The sequence below is a fragment of the Triturus cristatus genome, chromosome 8 (genome assembly GCF_964204655.1).
Source record: "Triturus cristatus chromosome 8, aTriCri1.1, whole genome shotgun sequence".
NCBI classification, from domain to species: Eukaryota; Metazoa; Chordata; class Amphibia; order Caudata; family Salamandridae; genus Triturus; species Triturus cristatus.
In genome coordinates this window covers 602,647,933-602,665,872 of record NC_140591.1, presented here as the reverse complement: position 1 = coordinate 602,665,872, position 17,940 = coordinate 602,647,933, and the positions used below count along the sequence as shown (strand labels likewise).

The 17,940-nt window shown below is 44.6% G+C and overlaps 1 protein-coding gene across 15 annotated transcripts in view; it reads left to right on the top strand.

Annotated features, from left to right (window-relative positions):
* MYCBP2 (MYC binding protein 2) overlaps positions 1 to 17,940 on the top strand; it is a 1,771,217-nt gene that overhangs the window by 314,543 nt on the left and 1,438,734 nt on the right. For 14 of the 15 annotated variants that reach the window (XM_085622060.1, XM_085622057.1, XM_085622054.1 and 11 more), the window contains exons 17-18: positions 284 to 385; positions 6,005 to 6,106. In XM_085622060.1, the coding sequence (XP_085478186.1) occupies positions 284 to 385; positions 6,005 to 6,106 (204 nt within the window). The remainder of the gene's footprint in view (positions 1 to 283; positions 386 to 6,004; positions 6,107 to 17,940) is intronic. The other variant, XM_085622055.1, reaches the window with a different exon arrangement.

Below are 17,940 nucleotides of genomic sequence, written 5' to 3'. Positions count from 1 at the left end.
GGAATAGATGTTGCTTGGCTTGAGTGTTGGTATAGAATGTTGCTTATGTGGCAGTATTTTGTTGCTGCAGGTGCTGCTCATAAAGTGTTGCTGTGCACATATGTGAAGTGGAGCGATTGATATAAGTTCTCATTCCTCCAAGAAAAGGCAGATTCAAAACTTGTCTTTAGAAAGTGTCATCTTTCGCAAAAAAAAGTCTACCTTTTCAGGTGGGTGGGTTTTTCATGTTTCATTCTTGGCAAGCCCTTCAAACTTGATTTTTACATGTTAATTCTTGCCATAGCTGTTCCTGTTCCTGGTGTTAACATGGAAGAACACCTTCAGCAGTGTAAAGACGAAAAGAGACAGCGCGTGAACAGAAGACATAGACTAGATGAAGGACGAGGTAAGACTTTCTATTTCCTCTGAAAGTTTATCCAGTGGGCAATCAGAATACATATGTATTAAGCACAAGCCCATTTAGATTTGTCACATGTTGGCAAGTTTAATCTGATTATATCTAATAATCAGAAGACTCGTAATATTAGGAAACTTATTTCTCAGCAATTCACAAGCAACTCTTAATTACCTGGACTTGGTGAATAACATTCACTGGGCTAAGGAATTGATTCAGATCTTACTATTTTGCACTTTATCAACATGCAGCATCTTAGAAATACCCTTTCCAAAATAAGTTGTAAAACAATTTAGCTAACACGTGTTTGTTTTTGTACTTTGTGTTGTTAAATATTCGAATCTATTGTGAATGTGATATGCATTATATTTTGTTAAAAAAACCACTCCATTTTGAGATGGTGTGGACTGTGGAAGGTACTCAGCAAGCTGGTATCGTAAATGATGCAGTTTACTCTTGTTAATATACACTCAAAACAAATCTTTTGTTAAGACCGCTCAAAGATTTTTATCTTGTGCTGTCAAGGAACTAAAATGCAAAGATGCCACAGGAGTATAATGCCTCATTCCTAGTCCCATTCTTGAACCACTCAACATCCAGAAAGAAATATTTGTGATAGTAAAATACCCACTAAGGTTATGAACCGATAGGTTTCTCCCCCTCAAGGCTTTGTAAAGTTACAATTTCTGTTTGAGCATAGGCAGGAATTATAATTGTTCTCTACCTCTGAACAACTAATGATGAGGTTATTTTGTTTGATCTTAAACCACTTCTTTGCATCCCAACTCTATGAGGCCCCTGCAAGAGCTGGCAGCTCTCTAGGCCCCAGCTCGCTTGGTTTTTCTAAATTTCTTATTCTAGATTAGACATTCCTGTTCCATTTAAGCATGCAGTTGTGTTTTGAACAATGAAAAAGTGACACTTTTGCTAATCCAACACATTTCATTCTAATTCCGTTGCTTCCAGCCAATAACATGGTTTTGGTGTCCTCAGTCACTTGGCTGTTTAAAAACTGTCCGGGCACCAATTGCTGTATATAGTGCTACTTCTCCTAAAAGGTATTGGTGAGATTTACATTGAACTACTAATTAGGTGCAGAACTAGAACCCTTACAAGTAAGCCAATTGTAAGTTAGTGAAGAGAGAAAGGGGATCTAGGAAAGGAGGCGAAGTTGAGCGGAAGGGCGAAAGGGAAAGTTAAAGATGGGAAAAGAGAGGGTCAGGATAGTCTGTGGCAGGAGGGGTGACATTCTTTAATGCTTGTGATGTGTGCTTTTGTTCCCACAGCGAGTACTGGCCAGTCTATACAACATTTGAATAGCCTGTGACAGTAACACTGTAGCTGAGCTTATTGGAATTTTGTGGACAGTTTAATACGCTCAGTGACTACATTCTCTTCCTCCAGTGATTGGGTTCAGTGGTGTTGTATTGGTTTACTTCCGTTCTGACTCATCACTCTCAAAAGCATTATTCCCTTCGTTTACATATGATTCATGAGGACCCATAAGGGATTTCCTCAGGGGACAGCAATCACCTAACTTTGTCTTTATGCTGTGCTCCTGGCTGGTCTGTTGTCTTCCATTTTTATGTCTGCTGATAACATCAAAATCAGTATCTGTATGGGGTGGGATCGTAGTGTCCCTACTACCAAATTCCAAGAGTATAGTATGAGAATCCATTCATGTATGGATAATCTGTGTCTAGCTAACATCTGGATAGACCCTGTTGGTGGAGGAGATGGTGGACTTAAATGCACTTCATGGGGATATGTCCCACAACCCCTAGGTTTAAGTTGGGCCCCAGAATAATAGTGTAATCTGCCTTCTTTTATCACCTCAAAATGTTGTCCTAAAACTTGTATTGCCTGACTCTGGTAGTTTAACAGCTGTTTAATTGTTAGTAACATTACATTTGGACTAATGAAATATACCTTAACCTTAAACTACCTTGATACTTGTTCTCATTCTCAGGCTATCCAGAATGCTGCCACCTGTTTTATTAAGGGTTCTCAGAAATGCGATTTCATTTTTTCCTTTACTGAGAGCTTTACATTAGTTAATGGTCTTGTCCGTTTCTTTTTAAAACCATATGTGTTATGCATCATTAGCAAAGTATCTATCACTTAGACCATGTAAGTGATTGGTTTTGACTATCTAGAAGTCAAAGACTGCCTTTTGATTCCAGATGCCATGTCACAGATTATTCCATATTAAAGGACTAGGCTGAAAATGGACATCATCTGACTTGTGACATCTGGTCTTAAATGGCAGTAACTGAACAACTAGCAGGATGCATATGACGACCCATAGTAATACAGCACTATGCATCTATGCTTGCCTCTATTTCATCTCATTTACTTGATGGAGTCTATCTTACAAGGTACTTCCTAGTGAGCTGCCCAAAAAAAGTTAGCTCTTTTCTGAAGGTGTATTTTTGACTCCTGCCGTTTGACAAAAGATGCAGAGCCTATGACTACTGAGCTTAACTTTGTCCTCTCCCTTACCATCTCCCGTCACCGCCCTGCACTTTGCCGGGTTTGTTTATTTCCCATATACTCCCACTATCACATTCTCATCGGCTTAGATGTAAGCTCAGTGCCATTGATTGGGCCACTTCATATGACCACAGAATGTCTTGCCAAGCTAAAGCTGTCTCTCCCGCTCCTCCCCCCCCATTCTTTATTCAATTATTCTTTCGATAGGAATCCTGGCTGTAATACCAAAGAAGTCTTAGACAATGTATCTGCAATGTTTAATGATCTCAACTAGAAAACAAGCATATAGGGAATGTTCTTTTGTACCATAATCTTTTGTCACTGGAGTTTAGATGTAAAGCACTACTGTTCACAGCTGCCTCTCCTCTTTGGTAATGCTCATTTATGACCATCAATATTGTGGTTTGATAGATACAACAGGAAGTGCAATAAACATACCATATATTGATTTAACAAGTGAAAGTCCATGGAACATTTACTAGGGTCAAGTTAGTTTTCTGTCTCCAGATGCTGACTCAGAATGAGAAGAGCTATGCCGATGAACAAGCTGGACAGCATTAAGGAAGGTTGCGGGTGTGTGTTCTGGATGATGCAGAATGAGCCCCAGTACCATGTTTCAGGTGCCTACTTCGTTAACCCAAAATTAATCTAGAATATTTCCCCATAGTACTTATTTGAGCTTTTTTATGTGGATCTGAAGCAGTTTTGTTTGAGTTGTATTATTTTCTTTAGTTGAATCTGATTCTTCTAATTGTCGGCATTCTAATACAATTCTCCGAAATCGTTTTCTGCAATGACTGAACAATAGAATCAAAACATTTTAGTATTTGAGCTTTTTCTAAATGCATTCACTCCTCAGTAAGATAGCCAAAGCTATTTTAATGAAATACGTGGATTAGAATTAGAAGAGAACCTCTGCCAATCTGGTTATCAGTCCTGTCATTAACTGAGTCAAATTGAACATTTCAGTACTTAAGGTTTTTGCCTTGTGTGCCATGTGATTTGGAAATTATGAAACCCAATGATATTAGTTAAATTTGTGTGCACTTCTGGTTAAAGAGTGTAGATAACAGTAGTTTTGCGATTGCCATTGGGTGTTCCCACTTGTTAACCAGCCGTGTGTCAAAAAAGACTGCATGCTAAGATATCATTAGAGACACTGATTACATTAGCAGGAAAGAAACATAATTCTGCTCATGGGTTATGTGGCTTCTTTTGCTGTCTGTTTTTGCTATTTAGAAAGGACATGCTGCTAAATAATACAGCAACTGGGATATGTGTATGTCTGTTAAAGACCATGCAGCACCGTGACCATATTCCCATTTGATAATTGTTCACATGTCATGTTAAGCATGTTTTTTATGAACTACCAAACCTTTCTGGGTGAAACATCTGTTATTCGCCTTTCTCCACTTTGCTAGTCTCAGTTGTACCGTATAGATCAAGTCATGACCATACGAGTGGCTGACTTTTTTGAGGCTGTTGAAGAAATTACATAGTTTTGTGAGACATTTTCTCCACAACATTGTGTGATCGTGTACTACTTTAGAATTGGGGTCTGCAGAGAGTATAATGAATGCCCCATACTTTACCTCTGTCATGGGCATGGCTTCTCCTTAATGCATTGTCCAAACATTAGCTACCTTGAGCAACCTCATTTGTTTCAAAGACCTTCTGTAGGTTGTAACTCTCATGGTAAAAAGTAGAAATTGTGATGTTCTGTGGAGTGTTATCCTTCTGTCTGTGGGTTCAGGTTTTTAGCATTTAGAGTGCTTTGTGGCTAGCGTTCTTATTCCCATGTTGATTCAAAAAGTTGAATTTCGGGAGTGAATACAATATTTGTTCCAGTAACTGGTCTTTGCTTCTACTTCGGAGATTATTGTAGCAAGGATGGGCTGCAACAACTATGAATACCATCTACTGAGTTATGCATTCCTGGACAGGATTTTCCTTCGCTCTAAGCCCATTTGAATATAGTTTAAACTGAAGGTTGAAGAACACATCACTTTGTGAGCTTCTGGATTTTACACAGTATTCACAGCAGAGCCAGACTCTTTTCGTCTTGTATCACTCTTGTGCTCTGTAATTCAAGTATCTGTGAAAGAGTTTGTGTTTATGTAAACTATGCAAATATATTTATTACACACCATTGGTCTTCAATCTCCTAACGGGTTTTTGTAAAAGGATCTTGGATTAAAGAAAAACCTTTCTATTTCAAAGTGTGATGTTCAACATGTATTATAATAAAATCGCTTTCCTCTAGACAACTGACGCACTAGTGCAACCACAGATATCCTTCTTAAAGTCTTTCAGCTCGATCACCTGGATTCTTGAGATTTAAATGGATAACTACAATTGTCTAATAACTTTACAAACTCAACGCATTATGCACAATGAGTGGGTTCAAAATAAATTTTTCCTATTTTGTTATGTACATACCTGTTGTGAAATCTTTGTGTCGTGAGCATGGTAAGAAATTATCTTTGTAACATTTAATCAACTAGCTGAACTAAACCGTTGTGTTTTGAAGCAATCGGAACTTTGCAGCATTGGAATTAACAAACCTTTTTGATTTTAAGCATATCTCTCTGCTGATCTGGTAACTTTGTCATGTAGTCCTGAATTGTAATTCCTCAAATCTGTGTTTCTTAAATTTAGTCATAAAATCTGTGAGGCATAATTAAGGCAAAGCTTGTATTGCAAAGTTTGCATCCCATGGCAAGTGTCTTGTCAATAGTTCAGCTGAGCAGTTAAAGGTGCAATATTGATTTTTTCCAAATGTCTACGTTTGTGGTGTGCACCATTAAATCCTTATTGTGAGTGACAGCTCTGTAATTTAGGTTATTTTGTGATAACCTAAGATATATTTAGCAGTTTTGTTAATAGTTAAACTTTTAAGCACATATATGAATCTACTGATTTGGCTGCTACTGTTGACTCCAATGTTCTAATATATAACAGCAAGTGAAAACATATTAAATATTGCACCTTGAAATAATTGCTAGCTTGAAATGCTAAAGCAGTTGTCCAGTCATATCATGCTTTTTAATTATTTTTTTTGCGCTCTGTTTCCATTTTGTGTGCTTTCCTCTGCATGTGCAAAATGTCTCTCCCGAGGCCCCATTGTATTTCCTGGTCCTAATTTTGTGAAAAATCGTGAGCAGGCTCTAGCCAGACTAAGACCATCACAGCTAAAGCATAAGCGGGACAAGCACAAAGGTATTTGGTCTTACTTACCGACTACTAGGATATAAACTTCTCCTCCTGGTCATTTCTTGCATCAACTGAATCTCTGCTTTTCAAACTTCTTCACCAGCTCCCTCTTGTCTCGACTGTCTTCTGTAAATTGGATTCAAGAGTAAAATTAGGTCATTCATCTTATAATCTCTCTTGCATGTTTTTCTCCAAATTTAATAATGCAATTAAAGTGTGCAGTTTATCTTTCACATCTTTCCTTCTCCTTGGGTTTGGTGAGTGGGAGCTGGAGTGATACATTATTGAAAGTTGTTACAATGTTTGAAAATGTTTAGTGACCATATTCAAATTTTGACATTATAGACTTTAAATCTTCATGAAACGTTAATTTCTGATTTATGCTTCCACCTGCAGATTTCTCACCTTTTGAATATTCTCAGGCTCTAGGCTGGATCCAAAAACATTTCAATAGCTCTCACACCCCAGTAGGTGGAACTGGCTGCATCTCGGCTCTTGGTTCAGCGCACTGATGCCAGTTCACTTCTTTCCATAGCCTTTAATGATTGCGCTCTGTGAGATTTTTCACAGAAGAAATCTGTCTATTTTTGCAGGCTAAGGGTGTCTCCCAAAAATTAGTTTTTAAGCCGTATATCTTCTGTTACGGACTGATGTCCATATCAGAACTTCACAAGGTCTGTGTTTCAGACCTAAGCACAACTCAAAGTTGATCGACCAGTGCAGCCTAATACATGCCAGAGCGATTAAGGGGAGGCAAAACGTTTCATGTTGCCCGCAATATTATGTTATTGGTATTTGTAGAGCACACGACTCATCCAGGACGGTATCCTGGCACTGAAAGGCAGGAGCAGCAGGGACCAAGACTAGGTGAAAAGCCATGTCTTAAATTTCCTGCAAAATTGATAAACTGTAAAGTCTGCTCCGCAATAGATAGTCACTGTTAAGGTCTCATTTGTGTCCTTCATCAAAATCCGAAGAGAAGGAAGCACAAGAAGAAAAAAGATGAAGACTCCTCTCCTAAGTGTCGCTCCTGCTCAAGAGTTCCCCACCTTTAGATGATTCATTCTTTGTTGGAGCTGGTTGCCAACATTCTGGATGAACCTCCGCTAACTCCGGGCTGGAACCAGAAGTTCGAGGCATATGAGCTGCAGATTGTACACTTAGCATAGGTCGCCATCTGGTGTTGGGCCCGGATGTTTGCAGTTTGTTTTTGTTCTTGGACAGTCTTTGGAAGTCACGAGTTTGGTGACTCCTCCTTCGGTCCGTACTGCGCATGGGCTTCGGCTCCATCCTCAGATTGTTTTTTTCCGCCATCGGGCTCGGATGTGATACTTCGTGCTCCGGCTTCGAACTTCTACGGTTCCAGCCTCGACGGAAAATCCTCGATTCTTCGAGTTCCTTCATCATCTTCATCTCTCGAAGCGGCACTTTTCTCCATCCCGTACATCGACACCGGCCTTCGGGCCCTCCGCGACTCCGGTCCCGGCCGATGGAAAGGACTCCGTTCAAAAAGTGCCCAAAATGTGGGTCTAAATTTCCCCACACCGACCTCCATCAGGTGTGTAACCTTTGCCTCTCTCCGGAACACGAGGCTAGAGACTGCCCCGCCTGCAAGTCTTTTCGATCGAAGAAGACCATCCGAGATCGAAGAGCTCGACGCACCATGGCGCACTCATCCTCGGCAGCTCCACCGGACATCTTCGGAGACGACGCCGAAGCTTCGGGGCAAACACACACCGAGCAGGAGGAAGACATCGTCAGCGCTTCCGAGGCCGACGAATACTACGACGTGGAGGACGTTACACCAGCGCAGCGGGCCGTGAGTACTATGCCCCCTCCCACCCCCGCGCCGAAAACCAAAGAGACTCAGGTTACTCCCTCGCCTGCCGGCCTGGGCAAAACCAAAACCAAAACTTCGATCACCCCACCTTCGGGCCCGGTGTCGAAGCACCCAAAGTCTCATGGCAGCTCGGGATTGAGCCAGCCGACACCCGGTGCCGAAAAACAGCATCCGGCACCGAAGACTGCAAAATCCAGCTCGACTCCGAAACCACCGGTGCCGAAGCCTGGACACTCGGTGCCGACCAAACACAAACACAAATCTGTCGGCACCGACGCTCCGGCGCCGAAACATCCTTCAACGCCGAAACACCCGGAGACCTCAAAAAAGCATGGCGCACACAGACCATCGAAACCCCCGGTTCCGAAATCACCGGTGCCGACAGACGACTCGACACCGTTGGCTCTGTTTACACCAGACCCTTTACAAAAGACTTTGTCCAAAGATCCAAAGACTGGGCTTTTGACTTTAACTACCAAGAAAAGACGCCTTGATGCTCCGGCTCCTCCTCCTCCACCCAAAAGGAAGGACTCTGCTACTTCTCCCCTCAGAGTACCCTCCCCACCACCGCCTCCCCTACCCACTCCACCTCCTCCACCGCCTCCACCTCACAAGTCTCCGCCACCTTTACCTCACTACGATCCGGCCCCATCCCCAGATCCGGATGATGGGGATCCGGACAATTACCCGGCGGACGCCCCAATGGATCCCACTCCACCAGGGACCCCAGATCCATGGGAGGATTACAATAACCCTGATATACCCAATGTACCTCAGGACGACCTATACCCATCAAGGCCGTCTCCTCCAGAGGACTCCTTAGGGTTTCATCATTTAGTGCAGAGAGCAGCACACTACCATGGGGTGGACATGCACAGTGAACCAGTAGAAGAAGACTTCCTACTGGATACATTTGATATACAAGACAAATCTACTTCCATTTTACCCATGCTTAAGGGTGTCACCAAGCACGCTACAGAGGTGTTCAAAGACCCTGTCAGAGCCAGAGTACTGAACCCTAGAATAGAGAAGAAGTACAAGGCGGCACCCACAGACCCTGCTTACATCAAGGGCCCTGCTCCCCTAGATTCCCTAGTTGTCTCCACAGCTAGAAAGCGGGCTAACTCCCAATCCTCAGGAGATGCCCCACCGCCAGACAAAGAATCTAAACTTCTGGACGCGTCTGGTAAACGCACCGCCTCCCAAGCTGCAAACATGTGGCGCATTGCAAACACACAAGCACTGCTTGCGCGATATGATAGAGCACACTATGACGAACTAGAGGCTCTTATGCAGCACCTTCCAGAAAAATACAAGCACAAGGCTCATGACCTTATACAGGAGGGTAAACTCATCACAAACACCTCCATTAAGTGTGCCCTCGATGCAGCCGACACTGCTTCTAGGGCCATAAATACCAGTGTCCTGCTTCGCCGCCACGCCTGGCTCAGGATCTCAGGGTTCAAACCTGAAGTCCAGGCATCCATACTCAATCACCCCTTTGACCAGGAAACACTCTTTGGGCCAAAGGTAGACGAAGCGCTCGAAAAGATGAAGAAAGACACAGACACAGCAAAGTCTATGGGGGCACTCCAAACACAAGCCTCCAAACGTTCCTTTCGACGCTCGTCCTTTCGTGGCACAGGTAGAGGCTCCTCCACCGATAACGCCTCTACCTCCTACAAGTCCCCTCCTCAAAATACCTTTTCAAAGGGCAATCAGAGAGGTGGTTACAGGGGTAACAACAATAAGGGCAGGGGCAAAACCAACAACACCCGTTCTGCCACCCCCCTGCACAATGACTCCCCTCCGCTCCCCCCAGACCATTCCACTCCGGTCGGGGGCAGACTACAAAACTTTATCCACGTATGGGAGTCCATAACATCGGACAAATGGGTGACCCAAATCATTCGGTCAGGGTACTGTCTAGAGCTAACATCTACCCCACCCAATATCCCACCAAGGCACCGTCCAATGTCTCAAGAACATTCCACACTGCTCAAACAAGAGGTACTTTCACTCCTGCAAAAACATGCTATAGAGCAGGTCCCCGTCAAACAACGAAATCTAGGGGTCTACTCTCTATATTTCTTAATACCAAAGAGAGACGAGACCCTCAGACCCATTCTGGACCTCCGGCCTCTAAATGCCTACATACACTCAGACCATTTTCACATGGTCACTCTACAACAAGTCCTCCCACTCCTCTGCCAGGGAGACTTTCTCACAACCTTGGATCTGAAAGACGCATACTTTCACATTCCAATACACCCCTCTCACAGGAAATACCTCAGGTTCGTGGTGGACGGGCAGCATTACCAATTCATGGTTCTCCCCTTCGGGGTCACCACCGCACCACGGGTGTTTACCAAATGCCTAGCAGTAGTAGCAGCACACCTCAGACGTCAACATATTCACGTCTTCCCTTACCTAGACGACTGGCTGATAAAAGCCGCGTCCTACGACCAATGTGTGCAGCATACAAACAGCACCATCCAACTGCTCCACCAGCTAGGCTTCACGGTGAACTACCAAAAGTCCCACCTCATACCATCTCACGCAAAGCAATACCTCGGGGCCACTATAGACACCTCCAAGGGTATTGCCTATCCAAACTCAGCCAGAATCACAAGCATTCAAGCCTTACGCAAAACATTCCTTCCTCAGCACTCTCTTCCAGCAAGAGTGTTTATGAAGCTCATAGGAATGATGGCGTCTTGCATTTTCATAGTGCCCCATGCAAGACTCCACATGCGTCCACTTCAAGAGTGCCTAGCACAACAGTGGAACCAGGCCCAGGGTCAGCTGACGGATCTGGTGTTGGTGGACGGCCGCACACATCACTCTCTGCAGTGGTGGAACACCACAAACCTTTCCAAAGGGCGGCCGTTCCTGGACCCGGTTCCTCAACTGACTCTAACAGCGGACGCATCGCTCTCCGGCTGGGGAGCGCACCTTCTACACCTCACCATGCAAGGTCTATGGACGCCACAGCAAAAATCGCTCCACATCAACCATCTGGAGCTCTTGGCGATCTTTCTAGCCCTAAAATCTTTCCAAAAACAGATTTCGGGCAAAGCAGTCCTCATTCGCACAGACAATATGACTGCAATGTATTATATCCAAAAACAGGGGGGGACACACTCTCCCCAGCTCTCCCGCTCAGCCCAGAGCATATGGAGATGGGCAATTCCTCAAAACATCTTTCTCCTGGCACAGCACGTTCCAGGCGTACAAAACACCATGGCAGATCTGCTCAGCAGACAAACGCAACAAATACACGAATGGGAACTGCATCCACAAGTTCTTCACCCATTCTTCCAACAGTGGGGGCATCCTCAGATAGACCTCTTCGCCACCCACGAAAACAAAAAATGCCCAAGCTTCGCCGCCAGATACCCACACCCATTGTCCAAGGGCAATGCGATATGGATGGACTGGTCAGGCAGATTTGCATACGCCTTTCCACCTCTCCCACTAATTCCATTAGTGGTCAGGAAGCTACAACAGCACTCCCTCACACTCATTCTGGTAGCTCCGACGTGGGCCAGGCAGCCGTGGTACACCACGCTACTACAACTGTCAGTGGTACCACATCAAAAACTGCATCTATCCCCATGCCTCCTAACCCAGAACCATGGAGAAATCAGGCACCCGGACCCAGCTCAGCTCAACCTGGCGATCTGGCTCCTGAAATCCTAGAATTCGGATACCTTAACCTTCCCCCTGATTGTATGAACATCATCATGGAAGCCAGACGTCCTACCACTAGAGCATGCTATGCCGCAAAGTGGAAAAGATTTGTAATTTACTGCCGCAACAATACAATCAACCCTCTAGATGCATCCATACAGCACATCATATGCTATCTGCTCCATCTTCACAGGTGTAACCTGGCATATTCATCCATACGCCTACACCTAGCAGCGATCGCTGCTTATCTACAAAACAGGCAGCATTTATCACTCTTCAGAGTGCCCGCTATTAAAGCCTTCATGGAAGGCCTTAAACGAGTAATTCCTCCCAGGGCACCACCTTCCCCTGTATGGAATCTAAATTTAGTTATTACACGACTAATGGGTCCGCCCTTCGAACCAATGCACAAATGTGAGCTACAGTTTCTCACCTGGAAAACAGCTTTCCTTGTAGCTATCACTTCCCTTAGAAGGGTTGGTGAAATACAAGCGTTCACCATACAGGAACCCTACATACAAATGCATCACAGCAAGGTCATACTTCGCACAAATCCGAAGTTTCTGCCCAAAGTCATTTCCCCCTTCCACCTCAATCAATCAGTGGAATTACCTGTCTTCTTCTCGCAACCCCAATCTGTTGCAGAAAGGGCCTTACACACACTTGATGTAAAAAGGGCGTTACTATACTACATACAAAGAACGCAACCCTTCAGGAAGACTAAACAATTGTTCGTTTCCTTCTCTCCACCACATAAAGGCAACCCCATTTCAAAATCAGGGATAGCTAGGTGGATTGTAAAATGCATACAAATTTGCTATCAAAAGGCAAAGAGAACATTATCTGTTCCCCCTAAAGCCCACTCTACAAGAAAGTTAGGGGCTTCTATGGCTTTTCTAGGGAATATACCCTTAGATGACATCTGCAAGGCAGCCACATGGTCTACACCGCACACCTTCACAAAACACTACTGTGTAGATGTGCATTCCAAGCAGCAAGCTAGGGTGGGCCAGGCTGTACTAAAGACACTTTTTCAAACAGCTGCAACGGATACCGGTGGTCGCCGCTAAGGTTGGGTACTGCTATATAATCTATGCTAAGTGTACAATCTGCAGCTATTATGCCTCGAACGGAATATGCTACTTACCAGTATGCATCTGTTCTTGGCATGTAGAGCTGCAGAGTTGTACACGCCCACCCGCCTCCCCGGCTACCTGTATCCGTTCCAGTACATCTTATTTAGATACAACACATGGGTTTCTCACTGTTATTACTACGCTCCATCATTTCCCTGTTGGCGAAAAACAATCTGAGGATGGAGCCGAAGCCCATGCGCAGTACGGACCGAAGGAGGAGTCACCAAACTCGTGACTTCCAAAGACTGTCCAAGAACAAAAACAAACTGCAAACATCCGGGCCCAACACCAGATGGCGACCTATGCTAAGTGTACAACTCTGCAGCTCTACATGCCAAGAACAGATGCATACTGGTAAGTAGCATATTCCTTATGTTCCTTCTCCATCCCCGATGTGTTCAGCACTGATGCTTGTATGCCCTTCCTATTCTATCTAGAGTTTCCAGAACCACACTCTGATCCCTTGCAGTCCCTATATGCCTTACTGGCATTGTTTCTGTCACTGGTTTGCCAGTGAGCCCCATGGAACTGGGATACCACCGGTAGGATTTCCCTTGGCACCAGACAGACCACATTTCGTCCCAAAACATACCCATGTGGTGCAGCAAGAGTTACCCAGGTGCCCAGTACTCTGCATGTAGCTCCTGCTCCAATGCCGGATCAAGCACCAACACTAGCTTCTCCTCAAGGCCCCTCACCGCATTCAGAATCAATATTCATGCTAACCAGAAGGGAGACGAAATACCTTACGGAAAAAGGCTGGTATAGGACAAGTACCCAGTCTGGTCCTGCGCCAAAAAAACACTGGCAGACAGTGGAGTATCTGTTCGGGACAGATTCTTATCTAATCCAAATACTGCAAATAATCCCACATGATGATGACGACCGCAGTGAGCCTCTCAACTTGCTCCCTATTGTCGACTCACAAACCGCATGCTACTTTACGCTACAAAATGTCTGTGGTCTGGACGCATCACCTCATGTGGACATGGTGTGTCCTTCAGGATCTGCTCCCCGGGAATGGCCTCATTCAGTTATGTTCCAAAGACAGCAGCTGAAGTGCTAGAATTGCAGTTGTAGTGGTGGATGCCATGCCAAATATTTTGATGCAAGTATTGCTGCCTGCTTCAGCTGCAGCCAAACCACTCCTATTTAATGGTGTTCTCTTGGAGCCCATAAAAGCGTCCTGGAACAAGCAAACATCCAATTTGCCAGTTAAGAAACGTATTGACTGATATTGGCCATTGACAAAAGACATAGAATTATTTCCATTAATCTTTCAATGGTGAGTCTAGTTGTGCAGGCATCTTTATGCACTTAGCAGAACCCTAGTATGTTTCTCATGGCCCTCTCTACAGGGAATTAAAAAAATGGAAACCCATAAGCAAAATTATTTTCAGTCTGGAGCCAAAATCCCTAAATGCCACATGCCTGTTTTCTAAATATACAGATACTCTGTGGGAGATGGCAACCATGCTGGTGCCAAATCTGCCTGAGCACCTGAAGGACAACTTCGCTGAGGTGGTCAGGGACAGCATAGATGCATCTTTCCAGATCCTTAGGGATAGCCCTGGACACTCTAGATTCGGTGGTCATGGCCATGACGTCCTCCACTGCACTCAGAAGATCTGCCATCAACATTCCATTGGCTTTTTTGGTGCTGTTCAGACTAGTCTGATGGTTATTCCTTTTGACATTTTTTACCTTTTTGTAGGCAAAGCGGTTTCAGCCTTTGAACATTTTACAACTATGACAACTGCCCAGTCTTTGGGCCTGGCATCTGCAGCATGTGATTTTCACAGGCAGTATAGAATGTTTGCAGGATACTCCAGCACCAGCTCTCTGAGCCCCTCCCGTAGCCTAACCAATTTTTTTAGGCAGAGCAGAGGCTGTGGCAAGCCTAGGTGGGAGACAGGCCCAGAAGCTCATCCCCTGCACAACTGAGAAAACCTCATTAGTTTTCTCTTAAGGGAACGCACTCAGCCAATTGGAGGGAGGTTCTTGTCATATCTACAGGCCTAAAGAGCCGTTGTGATGGACCAGTGGGTTTTACAGATTATCGAAAAAAGGCTTTCTCCTTCCCTTCCAACAGGCATCTCCCAAGCCCCCCGCCCCACCCCATGCTCCTTTCAGTTGAAGAATCACCGTTGGATTCTGCAGCAGAAGGCAACAGCCCCGTCGCAGAGAGGGGCAGTTGGGAGTTGGTGCCAGAGCAGGAAATTGACCAGGGATGCTATTCCCTGTACTACTTGATTCCAAACGGCATCAGTCTGCACCTGATCCTCAACCTCAGTCTCTTCAGCTTGTAAATTCACAAGAAAATTCAAGATTCTGTCTCAGGCACAAATACATTTGGTTCTGGAAGAGGACGTGTGTTCAAATTCAGTTCAAGTTTATTAATGTTTAGATATTTGTCTTTAAAACATTGACTTCAGAAATTCAGTTTAAAATTAGGAAAAGTGGTTGGTAGCCCTTCAATTACAGGAAAATGTTTCACATACTGATCCTGTTGTCATACAAGAGGTACCTTGGAGGGTTCGTGGTAAATTCCACCCCTACGGATTTGCGGTCCTCCGTGATAGGCGGACATCGGGTATCCAGGGTCTTCACCAAGGTGATTGTTTCGGTTTCAGAACATTTGCACAGGTCTCAATGTTTCCCTATCTCGACGGTTGGCTGCCCAAGTTGCGCTTGAGCAGCTGATGTTGGACCACTTAAAGGCTGAGATGTTTAGGATATGATTGATGTTTCAGAAGGGAACTCAAGTTCAGCCCTGAAGGTTCTTCACCTGCTATGTCTGATGGCTTCATGCATTCTACTGGTTCCACACGTGTGCTTGCACATGAAGGCTCTCCAAAATACAGTTGTTCTAGCTTGGGGGAAAGCTGTCAGACATCATCAGGAGCTACCGCCCCCACCCCCCCCATGGGAAATAACTTACTATGGTGTTCGGTAGAGGAGAACCTTGTGCAAGGAAATCCCTTTTTCTCACCAGTTGCCACAGTAATGTCAGACACATCCACCTTGTGATGGGGGTGCTTTGGAGCAACTAGAGGTCAGAAAATTCTAGTTGCCAGACAGACAGTATTACATTTCAACCGGCTTCAGCTGTTGGAAATTCATCTGGCCCTGCTCTCCCTTTGCAGTTCAACAATTCAGGTCTTGATAGACAAAGTAGACACAATGTGGTATGTCAACAAGAAGGAGGTGTGAGGGGGGGGCTCAGCTTTTTGCCAGGAAGCTCTGAGGTCTAGGTGGAAGTACATGAGATCTGTCTGGTTGCCATCTGTCTGGCAGGTTCCCTGAACACCAGAGTCTGCATTGTCCTGCCGACCACAAGTGGTGTCATCTGGAGGTTGTCCAGGTCATCTTTGCCCTGTGGAACATTCCTTGGTTGAGCCTCTTTGCTACTCACAAAATGTGCACTGCCCACAATTTTGTTCCCTGTAGTTTATTTTGCAAGGAACCTTCGGGGATGTGTTTCGGGTGATTTGAATTTTCTACTTGGCTACACCCTACATTTCTCAGGTGTTAAGAATATTGTACCAGAACTGGGCCCAAGACAACACATTGCCCAAGAATGGCCATGGCGAATATGGTGTGCAGATCTCTTACTGCTTTCTCTGTCCTCTGCCCCAAATACTTTTCAGAGCAGATCTGCTTTCCCGGTTGGAGGGGCAGCATCTGCACCCCAGCCTCAGGAGCCTCTACTTTCATGGCCGGAGATGGAGCAGGGACAGCTCCTCTTTCCTATTTTCAGAGGTGTTCAATGTTCACCTTTCAGCTGTCTGCCCCGCTACAAAGGTGGTTTATGCCAGATGGTAGATCCACTTTGTTGCCTAATGTGCAAATGAGAAGCTGGATCCCTTGAAGGCACTCCTTCAGATATTAGATTTTTCTCTCTTTAACTCAGCACGGTTCAGTGGTGAGCACAGTGAAAGGTTACATTGCAGACCTTTTGACGTTCATTGGCCTGCCTCATCAGTTATCTTTGTTTAGGTCCCTGAATTTTTAAAGATTTTTAAAGGAGCTTACATAAATGTTTTACCTGCACCTTTTGTTATGCATCAATGGGACCTTAATTTCCTTCTGACATTTATGAATGGAGCTCTGCTTGAACCCCTATACAGTTTCCAGTTGTAACGTATGACTCTCAAAACCTTGTTGTTAGTAGCCATCATCTCAACACAGTGTCAATGAGCTGCAAATGATGCATGTTGGTTCACTCTTCACCTGTTTCTACCCAGATAAATTGGTTCTGAGAGAGGTATCTGCTTTTCTGTCCAAGGTGGTGACCCCTTTTCATATTAGGCTGTCCATTACTCTTCCTACCCTTTTTCCTATTCTCCATCTCACCAAAGAGGAGGAGAGGTTACAATGCCTGGATCCTTGTAGGGCAGTCTGCTTTTTCATTGGCGGAACAAAAGAGTTCAGGTCTGACAAGAAGTTCTTTGCAGGATATGTATTCACCAAGTAGGGCAACATAGTTCAGAAGAGGACCCTATCACGATAAATATTCCTCTGCCTTAAAATCTGTTATGAACTTACTAAGAAGAAACCTCCTGAAGGAATCTGCTCATACCTCCAAAGTGAAGGTTTCAACATCTCCTATGGCCAGGGGTATACCCATAGTAGAGATTTGTCAAGTGGTAAAATGGGCTTCACATCACAGTTTTGCTAAGCACAAGGAATTGGATTCAAAAGTCAGAAGGAATGGACATATTACTCAATCCATGCTGCAGGATTTCCTTGTCTGACCACTCCTTCAGACCCCACTCCTGGGACAGGGTGCTGCTCTGGCATTGATTCAAAAGGTAAAACTACAGGACTACTTATAAATCAGAAAAAAACAGTGGCTTACCTTTGGTATTAATCTTTCTGGTGAATAATATAGCTACCTGATGATTCCTCACTGATCCTCTCCGCCTTCCCATTCTGAAGGGTGATCCTGGACCGTCTCTTTTAGAAAGATTCTAATTTAGTTGTTGCACTGCAGGTTCACTCTTTATTTAATGCTGTACTCATCTCGGTCTCTAAGGGCTGGAAAAAAGTGGACAAGGAAATTACATCAGGGCTTCAAAGTGTTGCTGTATAGCACCAGTCACACCTGTGCTGTATCTGGCGCCAAGATGGAGCCAGTGGCACCTACTGGTACCGCCGAGCAATTCAGA